Below are 24,566 nucleotides of genomic sequence, written 5' to 3'. Positions count from 1 at the left end.
CCTTGGACCATGATCTTGTCAGTTCTCATAAACTAACCAGAAGTGGAATGAATCACACTCAGAGAGGAAACCTCTGGGGGAAACTGCGCAGGGCTGTTCAAGAAGGAGCGAGCTGGGCATCCCAAAGGCCATGGGAGCCTCACCACCCACTGCGTCTCCCCGACCTCCAAGCAGCTTTGACTTTACATGAAGGGAAGCAAGAGGCAGGCTGGGCTGCAGGAGGGCTATTTGGGGGGATAAAATTCCAGGTCTCAGCCCAAGAGGCTAATTGTCCCCAATGTCTCCAACTCAGAGAGATTGTCTGCTTTAGCCTCTCCCTGAAAACTTGGTTGTTGACACTCAAATCCCTATTCTTAGGAGCTGTATACATCACAATGAGATTAATGAGAAAGCAATAGACACACATGTGCACACACCCCCACACCCACTGTGAGCTCTGGATGCCCCGTGGGAGGTGACAGAAATGTTGGATAAGCCACTCTAGGCCCTCGGTATCGTGTTGGTGGTGAAGAAGGTTGGGGAACGCTACACAAAATATTTACCTTACTCCAGATACATAGATTAAGACTGAAAATGACATGCTAAAGACATCTTCCTATTCTCCAACATCCCACATTTGGGTGTTCCATAAACAGAACCCGGAGTTTCTCTGCCTAATTTTTTTTTTTTTTTTACTTTAAATAATCTTTGAATTTCAAAGTTGTATGTCTCTGTACCTTTAGATCCCCTTGAATTCTCTGACAAGTTAATATATCATTAGAGAAGTTGTTTCTGAATCGAACATGCACACATAAACAAATCCCTTAACTATGTACATGTTTTAATTACTTTCTGGGCATTTATTTGATTCAATCCTGGAGAGAAGTGTGTATGTATGTGTGTCCACGGTACAGCACACATTACTTATGCAAACACAAAAACTCGGAGCATGGCATGCTATTTTAAGAGTCTGAACTCTATCTTTCAACAAAGTTTAGCTGCTTTCCTTTTGCAAATGCATTTAATTTTATCTGGAAACTTTTTGACATTAGAAATAGAACAACTGTAGTTTCTCATTATGTTTGCTGCCAGAATCCATGCTTGGTTGCTCAACTAAAGACCTTCTATTGCTAATTACTACCACATGCCCATATCCCAAGTGAAAGAAAACTTATTGATTCTGACAGCCCATTCTCTCAACACTGAATTCCAAATGAAAACTCAAATTTTGGCCAAACATAACATTTCATCAATCTTGTTCTACTGACTGGAAAAACAACATCAAACAAAGGGTGCTAATGGCCCTTTATTACCATTCCTTTCCCAAGCTTATATTTTCTGATGAAAGATCTAAGTGACCAAAGGGCTTCTTTAAACTACTCAGTAATTAGCTTTTGAACCAGGAAACAATGCGTAAAGTAAAGTGAACAGGCACGGTGCTGATGACAGGACAGACTCTGCGTCTGCCGGGTCGGGGACACTGGAGACTCAGGAAGAACATTAAAAGCAAAAATGCATTTTCATAAATGGAGGGAAAGAAAGGGAGAGAGAGAGAGAGAAAGAGGGAGAGAAAACCAGGCTAACGGTGGTGATAAAAGATTTCAGAGCCAGGGCAGAACTGTAAGGGTGCTTGTGATCTGAAGTCATCAGTACCCTAAGGGTTGAGTGGAAGTGCTGGGGCGAAAGGTGACCACATCAGGCTTGGGGGTGGTGAGTGAGCGCAGGACTGAGGGCCTCAGCTGGGTCACCCATCACCAAAAGCTGCTAGCCACCAGCCCACCCACATTTGACTAGAAAAACTATTTTGTAAAAAAAAAAAAAATTACCTAGAATGAGAATCAAGAAATATTTTAAACCTAGACTTCAGGGCAATTGATTTTATAGACTTCTTTGGGGGCAGTGATTAGGAAATGCTGGCAGAGACACTGGGACACCAGGGAGGTCATAAAGAGAGCCCTAGACCCTCAGAATGCCTTCTGCTTTACGGCGACCTGTCCACACCTTGGAGGCAAAATGAATCAAGATGCCGTTTTCCTCTTGGCATGGGATCAATGACCAATGGGAATCTCTGGACTTATTGGGCCTTTTGGATCCAACCAATGGCCCAGACATCAGAACAGCTTGGTTCAAACCTCATCCAGGGCTGTTAAGATAATAGGGACGAGAGGGCGTCCATTAGCGGGAAGATGGAGGCATGTGCTGACTCCATGAAAAGATGCCAACTGGCCTCCTCTCACCCACTGTCCTTCGTGCCTTTGAAAGGAAATGAGTGCCCTGTGGGTAGTTCAAGAAAATGAGCCTTTTTTCCCACCTCCTCATTTTCTGAACAGAGGACTGGACACCTGAGCTCAGGATGCATTGGAACCACTGACCAGAGAGGAGGGTCCGCTCCAGCCAACACAGCTGGCTGCCAAGACCAGGAGGGGGCAGTGAGGGACAGAAGCACAGGGACAGCAGTCTGATTTTACTTTCTCTTAAAAGACCAAACAGGTTATTCAAGGGTCCATTTGAAAATGAATGAGACTCAAACAACAATAACAAACAGTTCCCTGATAGGAATGAGTATGACTGGGATTAGATGATAAAAGGCTTAGATGATAAAAATTTTCTGTATCTTGGCTCGGCACCTGTAGCTCAAGCGGCTAGGGCGCTAGCAACATACACTGGAGCTGTCAGGTTCAAATCCAGTCTGGGCCCACCAAACAACAATGATGACAACTACAACCAAAAAAAAAAAAAAAATAGCCGGGCATTGTGGTGGGTGCCTGTAGTCCCAGCTGCTTAGGAGGCTGAGGCAAGAGAATCATTTAAGCCCAAGAGTTGGAGGTTGCTGTGAGCTCTGACGCCACGGCACTCCACCCAGGGTGACAGCTTGAGACTCTGTCTCAAAAAAAAAAAAAAAAAAATTTCTGTATCTTGATCTGGATGGAAGGATGGTAGTTTCTGAGTATGCACGTAAGTACTAAGTCCTCTGGCTGTATATTTTACTCTGTGTAAATACCTCAAAACAACAACAAAGCTAAGTGCCTGAGATGCTTGTCTCTAGAGACCACTGTCTCTAATCTTAGCCAGGAGTTGTGGTGGGAGACTATAGTCCCAGCAACCTGGAAGGCTGAGGCAAAGAATCACTTGAGCCCAAGAGTTTGAGGTTGCTGTGAGCTATGATGCTACAGCACTCTACCCAGGGCAACAGAGTGAGACTCTGCCTCTAAATTAATTAATTTAAAAAATAAAAATAAAAAGTAAAAAAAAAGTGGAAGATGGTTGCTGCCAGCCCCACCCTAGCCAGGTACAAGTACAGGTATAACAGATAGAACATTCCTCTCTTGCAATGGTATTCTGGCAGAAGACCACGATGGCCAGGCCCTGCCGCTTACTTAGAGCAAAACTTCCAGTCTCTATTGAACCTGTACATTGATATTATCCGTGGTGATAAAGTGATCTGAGCACAGATTGAGAGAGTTCCCAAGAAGAAAGCATTCATGTTGGGGAAGCCAAACAAAAGACTCATCAGGGATAGCACGGAGTGCCCTCACACACCAGAAACACAGTACTTCTTGCCCAGAAGGAATTTCAGCTGAGTAATGAGTCCCTTTGAGGACAAGACTGGTGCCTCCAGGCTGAAAGGGAGAGCTAGGTCCCTGGTGGCCACTCTGTCTTTGCCATATGCAAGGTGACCTGAGTCAATGCTGCCCAAGGATCCCTGCTAGAGCTTTATCCGGGTTATCTATGGTAACCTAGAAACTACCATAGGATGTCATCACATTCATCAGAGGAAGCAGAATTTTATCACTTAGACAATGCGAAGAATGAATGAGCTTGGTCTATTTGTTGGAGATCAGAACAGATCCCTAAAAAATGCATGTTACATGGGCCTAGTTACGTACATGGACTCCTTCTAGGACAAATCCATTACGTCCCTTGGAAATTGTGAATGGGATTAAGACCTAGGGAACTGGCCCAAGCAGGACGACTTCCTGGGGGAACCTAGGACATGGCGCCCCATGCAGCATGTGGGCCTTCCCTCACAGAAGCCCCTGTGGGGTGGGGGAGGGGCAGGATGCAGATGTCACCTCCACAGGGACTCTTGGAGGTCACTCAACCACCATCTCTTCTGATGCAACTGACTTACTTTCTGCCTCCATGTTTGTTAAAAGTCCCGCCGAATTTATTCCGATTCAGGATGAGAGCAGCAATTTCGGGCACGTAGCGGGCAAACATTGCCTACATGCATGAAACAAAGAAACAAGAGCCAAAAAAAAAAATGGCATGCAGAGAGGATTCTACCGCAGTGGAGGCAGCAAAACCTCTTGTCATACTTACTTTCTTCCACTAACCGCACTATAGGAGCCCCCGTATTTCTTGCGGTTTCCTATTAACTCTATGATTTCAGGGACGTAGCTGGCAAACATGGCCTGAGAAGATAGGAGACAGAAGAAGAGACTAAAAAGGCAGGCCAAAGAGAGGGGGATCTTTCCAGAAGGGGGGATACTGAGATCTGAAAACACAAAAGGATTAGACCTATGGAGGAATATACTGATATGATGGATCATAAAAAATAAAAGCGCAAAAACAGGCAAGTTCCCGAACATACATGGGGCAAAACGCACATTCGCCGACCTCGACCACTGAAAAACAAACACAACCGAGAAAATGACGAAGGAGACAGGCCCGAAGCAAGGCGACAGCTCCCTCTTCTTCTTGAAGAAAAATCAGTGGAAGGGTGCATGATGGTGAGACTGAACACATACTCACACATACGCACTCTCACACCCAGACACACGCACATTTTTGCAAGAGAAGATCGTTCCTTCTCATAAAAATTCAGAGGAGAATCGATGCCTTTATGAGGGAGTAAAGATAATAAACACCAAAAGAGGATTAAAAATAACACTTTTGCATTAAAAAAAAAAATCACCGAAAAGCACAAAAGGTAAATTTAGGAAATCACGTGGGAGGAAAAGATAGCAAGGAGAAAGACAAATCTGCCATGTTTTGTCCAACAAACATCTTGCCTGTGGCTGGATAAATGGGTCTTGTCACCTACGCCCCTTCTGAACCGCCTGTGTTAATGTACACACCCACATGCACATTTATATACATTTTTAATGTTTATGTCCTATGCATACAGAGAGACATGTATGCATCACGAAATATAAATGTGTGTGCAGTGTACACACTTGCTTCCTACACATCAGAAATCTAAACTTACAATGAGCTACTTGGAAAGACAAAATGCAGCCGCTGCCAATGTGTGGCCAGAAATCCCCCTGGAAGGACACAGTAAGGGATGGTATAGGGCCACATCAAGAGCTGCATGGACCAGGAAAACAAATAGCGAAATTTCCTTACAAAAGAAGAGGAGAAATATTCCATTTGTTGCTGCAGAATGGAGTGGGCTGCTTACAAAAACTGCCCTCTGGTCACAGGCGGGCGTCCACCTGGACGAGACCAAGGTGTTCGCCGTCCTGTGATGAGGGGACCCTTCTCTTTAGGGCAAGTCCCAGCCACAATGTTTGTTGGAAGTTTGGGGAGGAACAAACAGGGGAAGGGGGTGCTCTTGAAACCGCAAACTGTCTACAAAGTCTCGACAGCATCTACTAGGGTCAGGTGAAAGCAACTGTCCTCACAGCATATCAGATGTTGAATTACATTCCTAAGGGACAGACACTCTCACTTAGTAACAGCAGCATTTTCTTAAGACATTTAGGTTTGTCCCTGGCTACACTTGGATCTATGGGGTAAGTGCAGTATGCCAAAGAAATGTCACGAAAAGTCGCCATGGGGTTTGGGTTTACTTAGCCTGATCATAACATTAAGGCGATCATTTGCTTCTAGTGCAGAAACACAGCATAAAAAGCTTTAAGAAAATGTATCATAGAAAATATTAATGATAATAAAGATCAACATTATAAGAAAGAGTTTTTACCAGTCCCCCGAGGATGAAGAAGACCATGAAGAGACGCCCAAGTGTGGTTTTTGCATAAACGTCCCCATAACCGACAGTGGACATTGTGACCATGAGTAAATAGACACATTCCCAGTATGTGAGAGCCTGGTTGTTTTGGAAATTTTCCCATGGGTCCCCTGAATTCTCCACCTAAAGCAAGGGAGGGGAAAGGGGAGAAAAGAGAAAACCATCACATATTTCTGTGTGTGTGTCTGTGTATAATAAAGTAGGAAGTAGCACAGGCCTGCCCCCCACCCCCACCCAGCTGCTTGCGGAGGCATGCTGTTTTCCACACAAGACATTTGCATCCCTGGGCTAAGTTCTGTGAATAAGGGCTCAGATGCCCTGAGCAGGTAAGTGAGAAAGTGGAGAGGCAGCAGCAGGAGGAAATGCCCTCCCGACTGACTGGGCCAGAGGGGAAGGAAGGAGGGCACTATCTCTAGGCCAGTTTTTTTTTTTTCTCAAAAGTAGAGATCTAAAGCTGGGATTTTGACCAAGGAGATGCCTGTGGGCCCTGCTCCTCCACATCTTCTCTCCTACCCCAGACAGCAACTCCAGGAGTCTGACCTGCTCTCTTTCTTCGTACAATGCCAAATGGCGGTCCTACCCTCAAGACCGCAGGGCCTTCCCCAGGAGCACAAAACACGAGCTCATGAGAACAATTTGTTGGCATTTGCACAACCCTTTAGAGTCCAGCGGTTCTCAACCTTCCTAATGCCATGACCCTTTAATATAGTTCCTCATGTTGTGGTGACCCCCAACCATAAAATTACTTTCGTTGCTACTGTAGTGGGGTCACTGCAACATGAAGAACTGTATTAAAGGGTCGCAGCATTAGGAAGGTTGAGAACCACTGCTTTAGACCAAAGTCCAGCTAACTGTTTCCCTAAAGGGTCAAAGAGTAAATACTTTCAACTTTGTGGTCCATAATTTTTCAACTATTCAACCTCCTACAGATGCAAAGCTTCAGCAACTAGGTGTAGCCAGATTTAGAGAACTTCAGCCAAGGGCTGTAACTTGCCCAGACTTGCTTTAGACTTCACCTAACACTTTCCAGCTTTCCAGAGTCCCCATCTGATCTACCAGCAAGACTGCGAGGTGGGCAAGAGAAGTACTTTAGATGGCAAGTTCTACCCAGTTCCTGGCCCCACCACGCCTACAGCTGACACCTGTGATGTACCTGTGTGGCCCATGGCCAGTGGCCCCCAGGCCTCCCACTGTGTCTCTATGGAAGTTTCTAGGACTTGGCCTTATTCACACATCAGTGTGTCTTCAACATACCATTTTCATAGAGGTTTCCTGGTGACCCAGAGGACTTCACAAAAATAGTAAGGTAGGGCCACTGGCTTAATGAAGACAGCTCTCTCCTCCACATACAGGACTGTGGCACTTGCTTACAAGAAGCATTTGGGTGATGAGGGTGATTTCAGCCAAGAATCCCATCGGTACTAAGGGCTGGGTTGGGAACCCCAGATCTACTGACTGACTGTGAACCCCTGGCTGCCATCCCAGACCTTTCTTCTTTTGGCTGATAACTACATAAAAATCTCAAGCGCTGGGTAGTTAAATGTATCCTTTTGCCCCTTATGCAAATAGAGGCTCAGCAAGGGAAAGTCATCTTTATTCAAAGTCTCATAGTTAGAAAAGGTTCCTTCCAGTTGTAACAGTCTGTGTTTGCAAGAAACACTTCCAGCACAAGCTGTGCGCTCTAAAAGCAATGGGGAAAATCTGCCTTGGGGAGATGAGGAGGGCTTGACTTAATAAGACAATGCTCTCTTTCCAAGAGTCATTAATACAAAAAAATTAACATTTTTGACGTACAGAACAACTTGACAAGTAATAAGGCAAAAGAATCAAAGGCGGCTTTTTGAAAAGGGGAAACGAGAGAAATTGGAAGATCTGAATTTGTCCTTTATTAAGAGATGTGGGTCAAATTTCAACCTTGTCCTGGCCTAGATCGTCTCCAGGCATTGCTAGGGAAGCACTGCCATCTTGTGGCACACTGGGTTTATTGCAAACAGAATGAAAAGTGAAGTCCTATTGCAACGGGGATATGCTGAAAAATGCAGGTTAATAGTGCAAATTTACTTACCATTTGGAACTAGTTTGGAGTAAGAGGGTTGGAAACTCAGACAATTGTGTGATAATTTCCCTGTTTCCTGTCTACAAATGAAGTGAAGCCTCTCTCCAGTATAAAACGCCTCAGAGAGGGGCTTGTTGCAGGCACGCCAGGCTGAAGGGTCTTCAAGGACACTTACCAAATGGATGAACCCAGCTGCAGTAAGCCACGTGCTGATAAAGATGGAAAGCAGATTCACCAGCTTGATGGAATTGCTGTGCAAAAGAGACAACAAGCAAAATCCCCAAGTTACAAAGGGAAGACCCTGTTGAAGGGGGCTGCCTTACAGCGTCACAGCGCCCCCTTCTGGGAAGAGGCAGGCCCCTCTAACTCCCAACCGTGTCTCCATCATGTGTGAGGGAATTTCGGGAGGGTGGCTTGTGTGGGTCAAACAGGAGGGTCCCAACAGAGGCCCCAGAAAAATTCCACCCAGTCTACTGAACGTGGTCCCTGGTTAACCCCCTCTAATTTTGTTAAAACTTAAAAAGAATTAACTTTTATTTTGAAAATTCTTCCAATCTACAGAAAAGTGGAAAGAACGTATAAAGAATACTTCCATGCCTTCACCTACATTGATCAATTCTGAGCATTCTTTTATATCTGTCTTCTCTCTATATATGATTTTTCTTTTGTTTTCTCCTTTTCTTCTTCTTTCCTTTTTTGTCTGTGTATGTTTCTTTGATTGTTTGGTTTTTGGTTGAACCATTTTTAAATAAGTCATAGGCACTATGACAACCTCTATAAATACTTCAGCTCTCAACTCCTAAGAAGGACATTGTGTGACATAATCACAAGATCACTGTCACACCGAAGACAATTACCATGAATTCGTTAACATTATCTAATATGCAGTTCTTATTTAAGTGTTTCTGGTTGCCCCCAAGTTATATTTATCGACACTTTCATTTTTCCTCTGATCTCAAGGTTCACATCTTGCATTTGGCTATTATGAGGCTTTAATCCAGGGGTCAGGAAACCTTCTCTGTATGAGGACAGAGAATACATATTTCAGGCTTTGCAGGCCAGACAGTCACTATCACAAATATCCAACTCTGCCACTGTGGCATAAAAGCAGACTTAGACAACATGTGAAGGAATGAGGGTGGCTGAGTTCCAATAAAACTTTATTTACAAAAACAGGCAGCAGCCTGGATTAGCCCGTGGGCTATAGTTTGCCAATCCCTGCTTCAGTAGCTTTTAATTGTTAAGTAACACCTCTCCTCTGCTCGTTTTTGTTTGTTTGTAAAAATCCAGGCTGTTTTATAGAATGGCCCATATTCTATACTTTTCTGATTGTTTCCTCAGGATTAGATCCTGTTTTTTTTAATTTTTTAAAATAAATTTTATTGTGTATATTTGAACTTTATAATGTGATGTTATGGATATACACAATACAATGATTACTATAGTAATGTAAATTAACCTATTTATCATCCCATATAATTATTCTTGTGACAAGAGCAGCTTAAATCTACTTCTTGGACAATAGTCCCAAGTACCATACAATTTTATTAACTGTGGTCCTTATGTTGCCCATTAGATTTCTAGACTTACCCATCTTACCTGTCTGTGACTTGGTGGATCAGAAGCTATTTAAATCCTCAGTTAAGAATCCCTGCCACAGTGGCATCACACCAGAATGCCTTAACTCAATGATACTAGGTCTATTCATTTAAGGTGAGAATAGTAAATCTCTACACTGAAAGGTGTCCATTTCCCTTTGTATTTATTACACCATCTTGAAGTGAGACTCTGAGACCACAGGGATATTCTGTCCATACCAACTTTATGCCTAATGATTGTAGCAGCCACTGGTGTTCCTTGAGTGGATCAATTGGAACTCATTAAATTCTCAGATCCATGAGAGTTGGAACCTTGCCTATCTGAATCCCAGGAGCAGTGGGCCCCTGGGCATCGTAGGGCCGCTATGAACATTTACTGAATACACTGGTCTCTTCCCCTGTACATCACCCACTAAACTTCACCTCCCTTCCCAGAGGGGTAGAGCTTTTTGAAGGCTGCTGTCAGCAGGTCCCTTTGCTGTCCAAAGGCTTCTCTTGACTAAAACATGATGGCAAACTCTCCCCTTCCATGTACAAAATCCTGTGAAGTCCCAGGTTCTCCTACCACCACTCATTCACAAAAACTCTTGAAACTGTCATCACGACCAAAACTGTTTACAACAGTTCTGTGTATGCTATTACTCAGCCAGAAAGAACTTTCCATCTATCCAAATATTTCCCATTTTCAAAGTCTAGTTCAATCCCTACCTCTTCCTTAAAGTATTCTCATGGCAATGCAAAGTGGATTCTCCTCCTGGCTCTTACTTCCAGCCATTCATTGGCAATTAATACTACTGAGTTAAGATGTCTCCTGTAGAGTTTTAGATTGCTATTTAACTCTTGTGTTCCTTGATGTATTTTGTAGAAAAGAACTCTATTTTCCATTGCTCTTTTTTTTTTTTTTTTTTTTGAGACAGAGTCTCGCTTTGTCACTCCCCGTAGAGTGTTGTGGCCTCATAGCTCACAGCAACCTCAAACTCTTGGGCTCAAGCGATCCTCTTGCCTCTGCCTTCCAAGTACCTGGGACTACAGGCACCCACCACAATGCCTGGCTATTTTTAGAGACAAGGTCTCACTCTGGCTCAGCTGGCTCAGGCTGGTCTCCAACCTGTGAGCTCAGGCAATCCACCTGCCTTGGCCTCCCAGACTGCTGGGATTACAGGCGTGAGCCACTGTGCCCAGCCCTCCGTTGGTCTCATTTTCCCAGGAATGGCTTACTACAGCCTACAGGCTTGCTCAGCCCATCCTTCTTGGCCCATTCATTGCTGTTACAACCATCTTCTCTCATCTTTTTCTTATGGGGAACCAATGATTTTAATTCTAAGAGTAGGCTGAGCGCAGTGTCTGATGCCTGTAATCTAGCACTCTGGGAAGGCTAGGCAGGTGGATTGCTCGAAAAACCAGCCTGAGTAAGAGCAAGACCCCATCTCTACTGAAAATAGAAAAACCAGCCAGGCATGGTAGCAGGCTACTGGGAAAACTCAGGCAAGAGTATTTCTTGAGCCTAAGAGTTTGAGGTTGCTTTGAGCTATGACACCACGGCACTCTACCCAGGGTGACAGAGTGAGACTCTGCCTCTAAATAAATAAATAAATAAATTTTAAGAGGTGAAGATCACAGTAATAGTAACACTAACATGTTCACAGTTCTTTTCCAGTGCTCACCACATGCACTACTCTCCAAGTACTTTATAAACACTAACTCATATAATTCTGACAATAGTCTTTCTTCTTATATATAATTGCACAGAGGTCTTACCTTTTCCCAGAATTGATTTTCACAGTTCAGGAAAAGGATAAGCAGCTACTCTAAATTTTGTGGGTTAGACTCAATCTTTTGAGACATGTGGAGTAACTTCCTTCTGGTTTAAAATTTTAGGCTAAAAAAAACAGCAAATATGTCTGTTCTGTCCTTTTTGGTCCATTTTAGACTTGCTAGATTACAATAATCGCCAATATTTCATGCTGGGCACTGTGTTAGGGCTTTCTGGGGATATCTCCTTCTGAGAGAAGAGGGCAGCCTCCTATGCCACCTCCTTTTGTGTCTGATGGTACAATTAGTTCCACCAACCAGAAGTTCAAAGCTGGCAGGCACAAGGGCAAGCACAGATCATCTAAATCCTGGCCTTCAACTCTTTTTCTAGTCACCACGATGAGTCACACTACCCTAGTGGTCCCCAGCTTCTTTGGTAGCAGGGACCAGTTTCATGGAAGATAATTTTCCCACAGGCCAGGGTCGGGGTGAGGAACCACCTGATAGGAGGTGGAGCTTGGGTGATGCTGTGAGGGATGGGAGCAGCTGTAAATACGAAGGAAGCTTTGCTCACTTGCTGGCTGCTTGCCTCTAGCTATGTGGCTCAGTTCCTAAGAGGCCATGGTTTTGGCACCAGGGACTGGTTTCATGAAAGACAATTTTTCCCTGGACTGGTGGGTGCGGGGAGGGGAGGCAGCCCCTGCTGGACAGCTCAGTTCCTAGCAGCTCATGGATAGATACTGGTCTGCCAGCCAGGGGTTGGGAACTACAATACTTCCCCTACCTCGCCTTTAAGTAGTTTCTGGGGCTGTGAATGGAGATCCCCCAACTGACCAAAGGAATATTTAAAATCTAACATCTTAACTTCTCCTTTGAGCTGAAAGGAAACATAATCCTTGGCTTTTCTCCTCTCTAGAGTAGCGAGAGGGCCCGCAGGCCTAATCTCGGGTCTTCCAGGGTCTTCTCCCCTTGGAAGGACAACCCCTTCAACCAGAGATTGGCAGAGTGGAAATAAGGAAAAGAGACGCAAGGTATCAATGCAGCGAGCCCTGCAGATGTAGGAGCCCAACAGTCAAGGAACTGTGCACTGTCTCAGGAAGACCCCCCAGGGCCCAACACGCTTCCCAGTGGAACCCCAAAATGGAGCAGAACCCTCTCTGCCTCTGCCATATAAGCCTCTAATATGTGCTCTACTATAGGAGAGTAAGAAATAGCTGTAGAACGGGTAGCCAGGGGCAAAGGGAGAGATCCTACGGGGTATGCATTGTGCATTTTCTCAGGGGACGATTAAATGCCAAATTGGGACCTGAACACAGCAGTGTCCCTCTAACAACCACGTGGAGTCCTCTCAAGATATTAAACCTATTGGAATCTCTGAGACTCACAGTGCTTTGGGGAAATGACCTAAATATAGTGATTATTAAACTCTAAATGATTGTCACAGTTATATTAATAGTGCTTAAGGGAGCGCTTGCTCTGTGTAGAACATTTAATCATGATTGCTGAAACAGTACATATTCAGCTCTGAAATCTGATTATTTTTATAACATTGGCATTATCAGAGATCCCTAGGTTTAGGAATATGATCTCCAAATTAAACTCTACGACCAAGGAGACATCTGAAAGCTATCTTTTCTGAAAGAAAAGATGTAAGATGCTAAGCTTGGTGGACGTCCTCCTTATTCTGAAATGTGAAACTTGCCAGATTGAACCTTTGGAAAGAGAGAGCGGGGAGATGCCAGGAGCATATAAGTGCCAGGAGTGGAATTATATGCTCTTGATGATAAAAAAAAAAAAAAAGCCCACATGAGATGGTCATAGTCTTCATGGCCAAGCCCAAGGGTTTGGCCCAAACATGAAGCCACCAGTGGCTAAACTGATTTGAATCATTCAGAGTCTATATCCTTTCCTATCCCTTTAGGGAGGGATGGATTGTGATCTTACCATGAAAACCTGACCCACCTAAACAAAATCATTGTTAGGCTTCCACTATAATTTCTGAGATCTCACTGCCCATTACAGTAGTTCACCTCCGGGGACACAGTGAATCATCAAAGGGCAGGCAAAAGATTCTTGTCGGTCAGAGACCTGTTCCAGGACCCCCTTAGGCTGCAAGAGGGAGTCTGACTCCTGAGATTACACCTGCAAACCCAGAGCCGCTTGAGGCCTCCTTTGACCTCTGCATATTTAACATGTTTTGGTTAACACGGGAAATGTCTTCCACTTTGCACAAAGAAGTAAAAATGCATTCCTGTTCTGCTCATCTCCAAGTTTCCTCTTTGTTTCTGGTGGCGAGTACATCCAGGTACCAATGGCCTACTTTTGTTTTACTGCTATCTTTGCTGGACAGCAGTGAAATACCTATGCCCGAAAGGTCAGCTGGACCGTACCACACTGAGATAAATGGTCTGAACTGTCAGACACAGAGTAAAACACAACCAAGTTCCACCAGTTCTACCCCGTAGTGATCTCTACATCCCCTCTCCTCCACCCTGACCTGCCTTGCCTAAGGCCGTTCCCTGATACCTCTTCCCTGGACTATCTCCCTGACTGGTCTTACAGTCTTCGAGGTCCTAGAGGCTTCAAATTCACTCTATACAACTGGTAGACTAGGGGATCTTTCCTAAAATGTAAATCTGACCATGTTACCTCTCCTGATTAAAATCTTCCAACAGCCCTCGACTTCTCAGTCCAATCCACCAATCTAAGAGCTTTCAGGATCAGGCCTCTCCTTGGACACCCAAATCTTCACATCAAGTACTCTTTTTATAAACTTTACCTTGGAGCCATTTCTAAGGTCACATATGTTGTAAAGTATTAGTTTCCGGCTAGACAGATGAGAGCCCAGATGTGTAACGGAAGACTAGGTAGGGAATCAAAGTGGTGTGGTAGACAGCAATGGCTATTTCTAAGTGGGTGGTGTTGTGGCAATTTTACTTTATCCTTTAAGCTTTTCTATACCTGGGCAGTGCTTACAATGAGCATATCTTATTTTAATAATTAGAAAACACAAAGCAATTCCCATTTGGAAAAAAAGTTACTAGATGGTCCACACTTCAATTACCAACATCCCCCACAGTCATTGAGATGTGGAAATACAGCCTTTAAACCATGCTAAGCTGTTTTCTCTGCTCCGGCTGTAGCGTATGTGTTCCAGCATCTGCATGTCGGCCTGCCCGTGTGCAGGGCAACTAAGGAGATGCCAAAAGCTTAGGCAATGATGAGGAGTCTCCTCACCTCCCTTTTACCAGGCCAATTTCAGATATGAAGTATTCTAGGCCTCCTGTGGGCTTGCAGTCTGGGGACTCAAGTAGCTGGCTTGCCTCTTTCATCCTGTGCTCCCCAGCTTCCCTTCTGTTGCCCTCGCAATTCTTTACCTCTCCCTCCCACCCTTATGTGCTCATCAGCCCTGTTTCCTCCAGTTCTTGTTGGAGCAAGGCAGCCAGAAAATGGAAGAGCAATTCCAAATCATTATTTGGAAGTCATTATAAGTCATCATTATAAGTCATACTGCAAAGTCTCCATCCCTACCTAACACCACAGATCAGCAGGGATTTGCTGCCAGGGAAAGTCAGACAGAAATCTCCCTAAAGATGACTATGTGGTTCCACCCACCCTCTGGAAGTACCACCGTGACAGCAGCACAGTGCAGGGGAGTCATGAAGAAGCCCCCAAAGTCTGAAGCCCTACAAAAGCAAAGCTTCCATTTGTTGGTGTCACAGCATAGTTTCAAGATTGATGGTTGGGGCTGCCCAGGGGAAGGGGCTGAGATCAGCCAGGCACCCGGATGGAGAACGGCTCAGTGAGTTGTCCTACAGCTTCTAGAGAGAGTGCTTATAATCATGTGAAGTTTTAATCCCATGTTCTGTGACCTGGCCATGGCCCCCCTTCCACCACAGAGTCCCCAGTGTCTGAGAGCACAGAATGACTCGAGGGTCCCCAAATGCCATGTTCTCCACCTTTTTACTTTCTGTAATGTCTTTGACTAGAATTTGGCTCCACTTTCCCTACCCTTCACACACCAAGCCCTCAGCCCCACCAGGATAACACCTAGTGTTTTATAAGGGTTACCTAAGACATCACCTTCCCCTTGAAAATATCCTTGACTTCCCCCAAACTTAACCAACCTGGCCTACGTCCTCTCCTCTGTGCTCCCAAGCCTGGGCCCGCCCACATCAACACACCCCAGTGAGCTCCACAGCAGGACTCAACCCTAGCACTCACCCAGCTGTCCCATCAGGCTTTTTAAATTAACTCCATCACCTGGTCATGACCAGAGTGATGGGAACTTGGAAACCCCAGGCTGTGAGGTCATGGTGAAAAGCAATCTCTGACTATAATTGAGTTTCACTGAGTGGGAAGTGGGGTGCTAAGACGATGCTGTTCTGGGGCTAGGATGGCAGATGCCTGACCAGCTGCCATCACATGACCCCGCCCTAGGACCACTCTCTCCCTGGCCAGCTGCTTCAGCTCTGTCCTCTCTGCGGGGAGAATGAACCACCCAGAACTGTACAGTCGCAGGCAGACTGCTCACCAGGGATGCCAGCTATTTTCCCAGAATCTTTTCCAGGAAATGGGAAGTGGGTAGAAAAAGGTCAGAGAAAGAGATTCAGATGGTGCGTCATTCTCTGAAGTCCAGAAAGGCTTCGTGGAGGACACAGAGGGCAAGAGCACAGTCATGGCCTACTCTTCCTCAGGATAATGGAACCTTCTTAAACAAAGTGCTGATGTCGGAGAATGAGAGTCTCCTGAACTTATGAAGCAAATGTGAAGCGGGGAGAGAAAGACACTCCACGGTGTTAGCGTAGGAATAGCTCCTCATGACACCATCCCCACTGGGAGAAAAAGGAAGTGTCTCTTAAGGACAAGGCCCTATGCGTGGCCCTAGGCGTTCACCGATTCTACAGTTCAGTGGAACAAATCTGGTAATAGCAGTGACTTTCGGCCAGTGTGCCCTGACAGGATCTTAGGTATGCCCTGAAAACTTTTAAAGATCATTAATTAAATTATCTTGGAAATCAGTTCCAAGCATGTTAAGTACATTCTTTGTATTTTTACTTTTTTTTTTTTGATCAACATAATTAATGTGTGCTGTGGAAGTACAACTATAGGTGAAGTACATCGTGTGATTAAAAAAGGTTGAAAACCACTGTGATATAGGTAGATATTGGTGATGGACATTTAAATGTCAAGAGTACTATGATCCTATTGCATCCAAGAGCCATAAAAAGACATAAATCAAGGTTATTGCCGCTCAAAGGAAAATATAAAGAATAACAATATTCACTATATATCCGGCATCCTCAAACTTTTAAACGGGGGGCCAATTCACTGTCCCTCAGACCGTTGGAGGGCCAGACTATAGTTTTTTAAAAAAAAAAACTATGAACAAATTCCTACGCACACTGCACGTATCTCATTTTGAAGTAAAAAAACAAAACAGGAACAAACACAATTACACCCCTCATGTGGCCCGCGGGCCGCAGTTTGAGGACCCCTGCTACATATGAACAATGTTACATAATGATGGAGAAGTGTTAAATTCTTACCTTCGAATAATGAACATGCTTTAAAAGACATCAGTGTCATTAGATGCCATTTTTCTCTTTAATTTGGCTAATAGGAAGTGAATTTTATCTCACGTTCACATAGATGAATAGTTAGAGACAAGAAACTAATTTGGAATTAAAGCAATCAAAATAAACAAAATGCACTAACACTCAAAGAGGAAAGTTGGTTAAATTTACTGGGTGCATTGGGTGCAGGAAGCTGGGTCCTGGCCTCTGCTACTGGGAAAAGGAACTGAATCCCGGCTCTCCAAAATGCAGGTCTATTCAATATAAATCACAAAATACACAGGTGTCCTGTTTTTAATCATCTATCAAGCACATTACAAAGAGGAAATGGAACATTAGAAGTGAGCTTCTTAAAGTGTAATTTCCTAGAAGAGAAATTTATGGCCTGTATTTATTCTCCATTAGAGTGCGTCTAACCTCTTTTATTAGTTTATTCATCAAGACAGCCCTGGTTTCAGGCCAGCTCTGCAAACCGGCAGGTCATCAGGAAAGAGTTCCCCTAGGGGACTGTCCTCCTGGTCCAGCTGCGTTTTCCAGATCATAACACAGTTAGCAGAAGTGGTCATGGTGCATTCGGCGGGAGGTTTTTAGGTCTTCCCCAAAAGGCAATTCACAGATCAAGCCCCAAGGGCTATAGGGATATAAAGTGAACATCTGAAATGTGCTTCGAAATGAAATGATTTCCTGTTTGCCCTGTGAGGTTTGTGATTGCCTCTCACAGCACTGCTTCTATTGCCTTTACAACTGGGTTCAATTTCTTATTTAGTGATGTAATAAAAGGGCGATTCAGAACCTGGCAGCGTAGACCTCCCGATCAATGAGCAAATCTTTCCCTCATCTACCCTGCCCCTCTTCCCATGTGCCAGGGCTCATCTCTGAGCCACCGTGCTGGGTACCCGAATGCCAGCCCTGAGTTCCCCCAAACTGTCCTGACTTCCCCATGTGTACAGCTGTTTTCCTTCCTGTCCTATAGAAAGAGAAGCTCTCAAGCCCCACTCTGGGGTTTCTCTCCATCACTGTATTCGATCGCTCTTTTTGTGAATAATACAACTCTAATTATTATGATAAAGGCGAATATTCCTGATCCCTATAATTCAGTTCCCCGGCATTGGGAACTGAAATGAGAAAAAAATGTGAGGGAAAATATATCTTACCTTGTTTTAAGAATATTCAGAAACTGCAAAATTTCTGAAAACTGTATCAGTCTGAGAGCTCTTAAAAATCTCAAACCTGGAAAGAGAAATGAAATAGAGACACATTATTTTCAACGCGTGGTTTTAACATTCAGTCCCACATTTGATTTACAGCTGCCCAGGGTGGAAGGGATAGAAAGTTCTTGCAGAAGATAAACCAGCCAGTACCTTGGATATATTCCTACATTCTGATTCTTGACTGTTTTAATCTCAGTTGGTAAACTGATTTTCTCATTATGAAGGTGGCCTGTTTGGAATCACTGTAGAGAAGGGACTGGTGGAGAGAGCCCAGGTTAATGAGGCTTCCCATTTGGTGATCTCTGATTTAAGGACCATTTCTCAGAACCTAGTTGTCTGGCAGGATTTAGTTTCTGAAAAATGCTGGGAATTGTGATAGCTCAGGGTAACTCTTGTGCTAGAAGCAGATTAAGAATAAATCGGATAACCTTATGTCTTTGACAGATTTTTTTTATCTTTATCTTTGGCCCCAATAAAATGAAGAGTATGGCCTACAATGTTATCTGTTTTTCACACAGTTCTTTATTTTTCTCCCAATCAAAAACAAAAAGAAAGAAAACTCCAGATCAGTATGATAGCATGTCCTACAAATGTGGGATTCAAAACTTATATAATTCCACTTTTAGTAAGTGTTAAGATAAATATTTGTCCTTTCTGAATCAGCAACCTCTCTTTTTTTTAGAGACAGGGTCTCACTTTGTCACCCTCAGTAGAGTGCTATGGTGTCATAGCTCACAGCAACTTCCAACTCTTGGGTGTAAGTGATTCTCTTGCCTCAGCCTCCCAAGTAGCTGGAAAGCTGGGACTACAGGTACCCGCTACAATACCTGGCTATTTTTTGTGCAGTTTGGCCGGGGCTGGGTTTGAACCCGCCACCCTCAGTATATGGGGGCGGCGCCCTACTCACTGAGCCACAGGGACCTCCCAGCAACCTCTCTTGAATGAAAAAGAAGAAGTGGTGTTTTAGTCTAGGTCTAGGTGGTCTAGGTGGTAAAAGACAAAAAGAGAAGGAAAACACAATGAAGGACTTCAAAAAAATACAAATTATTATGGTGCTCTAACAGCCAGGAATAAACTACATTTCGGTTGATGTTAAACTTGTGAGTAGAAGATATTCTAAGTCAGTCACAGGCTATAACATCTCGGCTGTGGTACAGGAGAATGACTTATTAATATAAAAATGCTGATCAGAGTAGTTTGGACACACTGAGTATCACACCCACTCCCAGGGGCATTTTCTTTTGCTTATTTTCTGGAAGCACTTTATTAAGCCTAAAACAGCGCTAAGCCCACAAGGGACTGAGTTGACAGACAGCTCCAAGCCAGAGGGGGGGGTGAGATCTTGTTCTGCCCTACATGTGAGATGGCAAGGGGGCATGTGAGGCACGTTGGGGGTGGGGGGGGGGAAGCGGTGAGTCCGTGAAGGCCCCAGGATGAATTCTTGGGCCCAAGGTGGAAATGTTCAGGTAATAAGGAAAAATTCACTTACAGCTCATGGTGAAGATGCAAAAATCTGTACACAGAAAGAGGGAAAAAAGGATAATGGCTCAAAAGGAATATTTCTCCTCTGAAAAGGATTGACTTTTATGAACAAGAGTTTTTTTTTTTTTTTTCAGAAACCTTCTCATTCTATGTTAAATAATAATTCTAAAACTTTTATTAAATAAGAGGTTGCAGAGATGAGAAGGGATGCTGATCAAATGAAAAGGCCCAGGAGGCTGAAACACAGTCATCACCTAACTGATGAAAGGCTGACTTAACACTGTGAAAAGTGAACTTGATGCAGAGAGCACAGGACAGATGTAACCCAGAAAGCAGAGAAAATAAAGGGGAAGGCAGGGGAAAAGATGAGCCTTAAGAAAGTAGAAATGGAGCGGAGATCACAGAGATCTAACTCACAAACAAAATGCGTCCCAAAGGGAAATACAAACAGCACATAGATCATAAGCCAGTGGCCAGAATAGAAAAGAACTTTCTGGATATGAAAAAAATGACTTGAGACTAAAATGAATGGCCAGAGTAGAGACCAATGCCAAGAAGTATCTGGCTTTTCTTTTTAAAAATTCAAGTAATAAGTCAATTAAGCAACAAAAATAAAGTATCAGCGTTGGGGTGGGAGGTATTTACCACGTATATAATAATGACTGATGAAACAATAATTGGACAACACTCAGAATTTTCAGACAAACAGAATCCTGACCCAGGATTTTATTTTTATACCCAGTCAAGAGGTTGTTAAAGAGCAAAGGTAACAAAAAAATAATTCCCACTATCCGAGGTACCAAAAGTACATTGTTTGCTCAAAATTTTTCAAAGAGGTTCTCAAGACTTGGTATATCAGAATGGGCGCAAGGCTGGAGAGGAAACTTTTAACAGACGCTACTCCTTATCCTAAAAATGCAGCCCAACCTAGACTTGTTCTCACCGTGGCACCACCGTGGCATACTGCCGAGAGATACAATGTACACATTTAGAAACTTGTAGTAGAAAAGAACTAGCAGTTAACACTGAAACCCGTCAAAAGATACCAAAGTCCCCCCCATCGCTGAGATATGTCCCCCCCCATCGCTGGCAGACATGTCACAAGACCCCCAGAGGATGCCCGAAACTCCAGATGGTCCTGATCCCTCTGTACACCATGTTATCTCCTGTACAGACATGTCGATGACAGTTTAATTTATAAATTAGGCATATTAGGCATACTAAGAGATTAATAATAGGAACTGATCAACTGAGCAATTACCAGCATCACTCTTCTTGCACTACCAAGTAACATAAGGGCTACTTGAGCATGAACGGGTAGGGGGCAGCCTAGATGGTCTGGACACCCAGGACAAAGGGAAGGTTCATGTCCCAAGCAGGGTGGAGCAAGATGGCATGAGATTTCATGTCGCTCCTCAGAATGGCACACAGCTTCAAAATTGTTTATTTCTGGAATCTTCCATTTAATGTTTTCAAACTGCAGTTGACCAGGGACAACTGAAACCGTGGAAAGTGAAATCACGGATAAGGAGAAAATCATTATTCCTTTTCCCCATAGGATATATAACATACTAAAACATATAATGTTTTAGCCACTCACAGTTTAATCTCAAAAATCCTATGCAGCATATACTACTTTTTTTAATTTATGGAACTAAAAATAGAATGCAAATGACTCAAACTTCAAACTGGATTTTCTTTTTATCATTAAGTGATGGCATTTGCACTGTACATCTGTTGTTAGTTTGTAGCTTGCCACGTTTTAGTGACACACAAAATTATAACAAAATAAAAACTTTTCTTTTAATTGAGGTGTATGAAAAAATAGTAGGAATAAAATGAATGCAAAGGCCCATACTCTTGCCAGAGATAAATCTCAGATATATCTGTGACCATCTCCCTAATCACAGCAAGGAGGGAGATAGAACACTAACAGCATACCTATAAAAGAGAAAAACAAAGGGGTTCCTAGGAGAACAGACTGGAGGGATGTCAGTCCACAAAAGGGACCCAGGGTGATACAGGAGCAAAACTCTTGTGAGCTGATGATAGTGGGCTTTGCTTATTCAACTGCCTTGCATGGGTTATTTTCATAGCATTGAGGTGCATGAATGCAAATGAGTAAACAAAGCTCTCCCTGGGTTAAAAGAGTCGGTCTACATTTTATTCTCAGATCAAGCCAGACCATCTGGAGAAATGGTTGGTCTGAAGCATGTATCCTCCAGGCAACCATTCATAATAGCTTCCTGACTGCTTTCTGCCCTGTATCCTTTGTGCTCTCTGCTCAAGAATCCACCAGTGCCCCCATTTCACACAGAGTAAAAATCAAAGTCCTTCAAAGACCTAAAGTAATGCCACCCCTGACCAACACATCTTTGTTGGGCTCTCATGTTCTCCTCCCATTACTCCTACTACTTTCCCCCTGATCTTCCTGTCCTCCTCAGAGATCCCTGAATACATGGGCAGAATCTACCCCAGGGCCTTTGCACATGCTGGGCTCCCTGCCTAGACTGCAGGCCCCCAGATGTCTGCATGGCACACTCCCTCACCTCTTTTAGGTTCTTACTCATTGTCACTTGGTCAGTGGGCCCTCCCTGAATACCCCACCTAAAACTGCACCTCTTCCCACATCATCCCTGAAACTCTTTATTCCTCTTGCATGGTGTAATTTTCTCCTCAGCATGGCACATTAGCATCTTATTTATGTTGTTCACTTTCTGTCTCTTTATCTATAGCATTAGCTCTAGGAGAGAAGGAACAGAGGGCTATTTTGTTCATGGCTATATTTCCAGTCCCTGAAATGGTGTCTGCCACAGGTACATGCTAGGTAATTCCTTGTTTGAACTGAGTGAGTGAATTGGAGTTTTGAGAAAGAATAAGGTAGATGAGAGTTAAAGTTTAAATAATCTGCATTCAGCATTCTGAGACTATATGCTGCTTACTAAAGGGAAAAATTGTGAGTTCTTAGGGGACCCCTGACAGAGGTCGAGGCTGACACTCTCAGGAAGAATAAAGCAGCCTTAAGCAATGGCGACTCCTGCTATAGAAAGGGCCAGAGGAGCGCACATGGCAACTGCAGGTTAATAAAGGAGGCCGAGAAAAGAGAGGTAGGGGGCGGTGCCTGTGGCTCAAGGAGTAGGGCGTCGGCCCCATATACCAGAGGTGGTGGGTTCAAACCTGGCCCTGGCCAAAAACTGCGAAAAAAAAAAAAAAAGGAAGGAATTAACAAAGGGCAGAAATCAATTAAATAAAAAATAAATGCTTAAAATCAATAAAAAAAATCAAAAAGAAAAAAAGGTAGGAAGAGAAACTCCTCAGTGACAAATGACTCATCTTCTCTACTTTATAATGCCATTTTCTTACTATTTATTCCATAAAATCTATGAAAAACTACAATTTTCTAGGGCAATATAAAATGGCTATAACAGAGCTATAAAGAGAAAACATGTATGTACCAAAAAGTAGTGAATTATACTTATGGCCAAAAGGTACCAGATCTAGATAGTTTTATGAGTGAATTTCTTTACTTTCAGGAAATAGTAAAATTATCTAAATATTCTTCATTATATGATTAAATAGTAAAAATGGACTTATCCCTTGTTCTCTGTGCTCTGTATTGATTTAGACAGTTGGAATTACCTGGAAACAGGTACCACACACGTTAAAAAAAAAAAAGGCAAGTGCATTACACTAATGACAAATAACAATAATCCTAAATAAAATGCTAGAATATCAAATCCAGGATGGAATTAAGTCAATAACACCCAGGAGTTGCAGTGGGTGCTCTGTTTGGCATCCCACATTCCCTCTTTGGGGATTTTACTTGCCCCAGACTTCTGAAGAGTGGTCTGCTACGGGCTCGCAACTATTCCCTCTATAGATATTTCCCTCTGCTTCAGAGAAGTGCCTCACCCAAGGAATTGAGGCCAGGAATTCCCCCAGCCCCAACCCAGGGATTCCCCATCCCCCACGCCAGGACCTGCTGATGTGGAGGAAAGGCCAGCCACCTTGCTCCCATTTGGGGTGATTCTGAAGGGTGTCCAGCTGTAGTGCTCCCTGTGGGATGGGCTGAGGCTTCCAGGGCAGCTGCATCCAGCCTGCGTTCTCCACTCTCACTGCCTCCCAGGCTCCAGCATCAAAACCTACCCCAGAGACGTGTAGACCAGAAGACTAGGCTTTCTGTTAATATGTGTGGGCTTAGTGGAGGTACTTAATGAAAGGCCATTTCATCCCATAAAAGCTTTAGAATTAAAACAGCATAGGACTGTATACAACAATCAAGAAGAGTTGTCAAGATGTAACAAGAGGTTGCAGAGATGAGAAGGGATGCTGGAAAGACACGCACAGTGCCCACGCTCACACTCCTGCGTACACACTACTTGGTACACCGTATTACTCATTTTAAATTATTGATGAAATGATGACAATTGTTGACAATGATGTAAATTGGTTATAAATGATCATCTTCTACTCATAATCACTTACCACATGTAAGGACAAACAGGCTAGAGAGTGTGCCCAGCACACAATTTGTAAGCAACGGAGCCAGGTTTCACCCCAAATATGTTGAACACACAAAGCCCAAGCTTGTAGCTACTGCCTTGTATAGACTTGGACTAGACAGTTCCGGTTCTAAACACTGAGCAAGCTTCTGATACTTGCTGTACAAAATGGATACATTCTCATCCACGTGCAAATGCCCTTTTGCCCACATCCCCACTGGATTGAGTATTGCAATAGAGAAAAGAAGGAAGGAGGGTAGTCAGGGAGGAATGGAGGGAAAGGGTTCCAATTCAATAGGCTCCCCTTTAGAGCTCATTGCTGTTTAGTTTGTTTTTCTATCCTAACAAATGAAGTTAATATTATTTTTTCATACAATTATTGGTCATTTTATTTTCTTCTTCAGAGTGCTATATAATGGCCTCTTCCAGTTTA

At 43.6% G+C, this 24,566-nt stretch overlaps 1 protein-coding gene across 12 annotated transcripts in view; it reads right to left on the bottom strand.

The window, feature by feature from the left end:
* Positions 1–24,566, bottom strand: part of KCNMA1 (potassium calcium-activated channel subfamily M alpha 1) — a 784,008-nt gene that overhangs the window by 228,468 nt on the left and 530,974 nt on the right. For 11 of the 12 annotated variants that reach the window (XM_053584070.1, XM_053584058.1, XM_053584059.1 and 8 more), the window contains exons 6-9: positions 18,093–18,168; positions 8,188–8,263; positions 5,909–6,079; positions 4,303–4,394 (exon numbers count right to left, since the gene is read on the bottom strand). In XM_053584070.1, the coding sequence (XP_053440045.1) occupies positions 4,303–4,394; positions 5,909–6,079; positions 8,188–8,263; positions 18,093–18,168 (415 nt within the window). The remainder of the gene's footprint in view (positions 1–4,302; positions 4,395–5,908; positions 6,080–8,187; positions 8,264–18,092; positions 18,169–24,566) is intronic. The other variant, XR_008378803.1, reaches the window with a different exon arrangement.

Source organism: Nycticebus coucang, chromosome 3 (assembly GCF_027406575.1).
Source record: "Nycticebus coucang isolate mNycCou1 chromosome 3, mNycCou1.pri, whole genome shotgun sequence".
Classification (NCBI taxonomy): domain Eukaryota; kingdom Metazoa; phylum Chordata; class Mammalia; order Primates; family Lorisidae; genus Nycticebus; species Nycticebus coucang.
The sequence above is the reverse complement of the archived record's forward strand: the minus strand, read 5'-3'. Positions and strand labels throughout refer to the sequence as shown.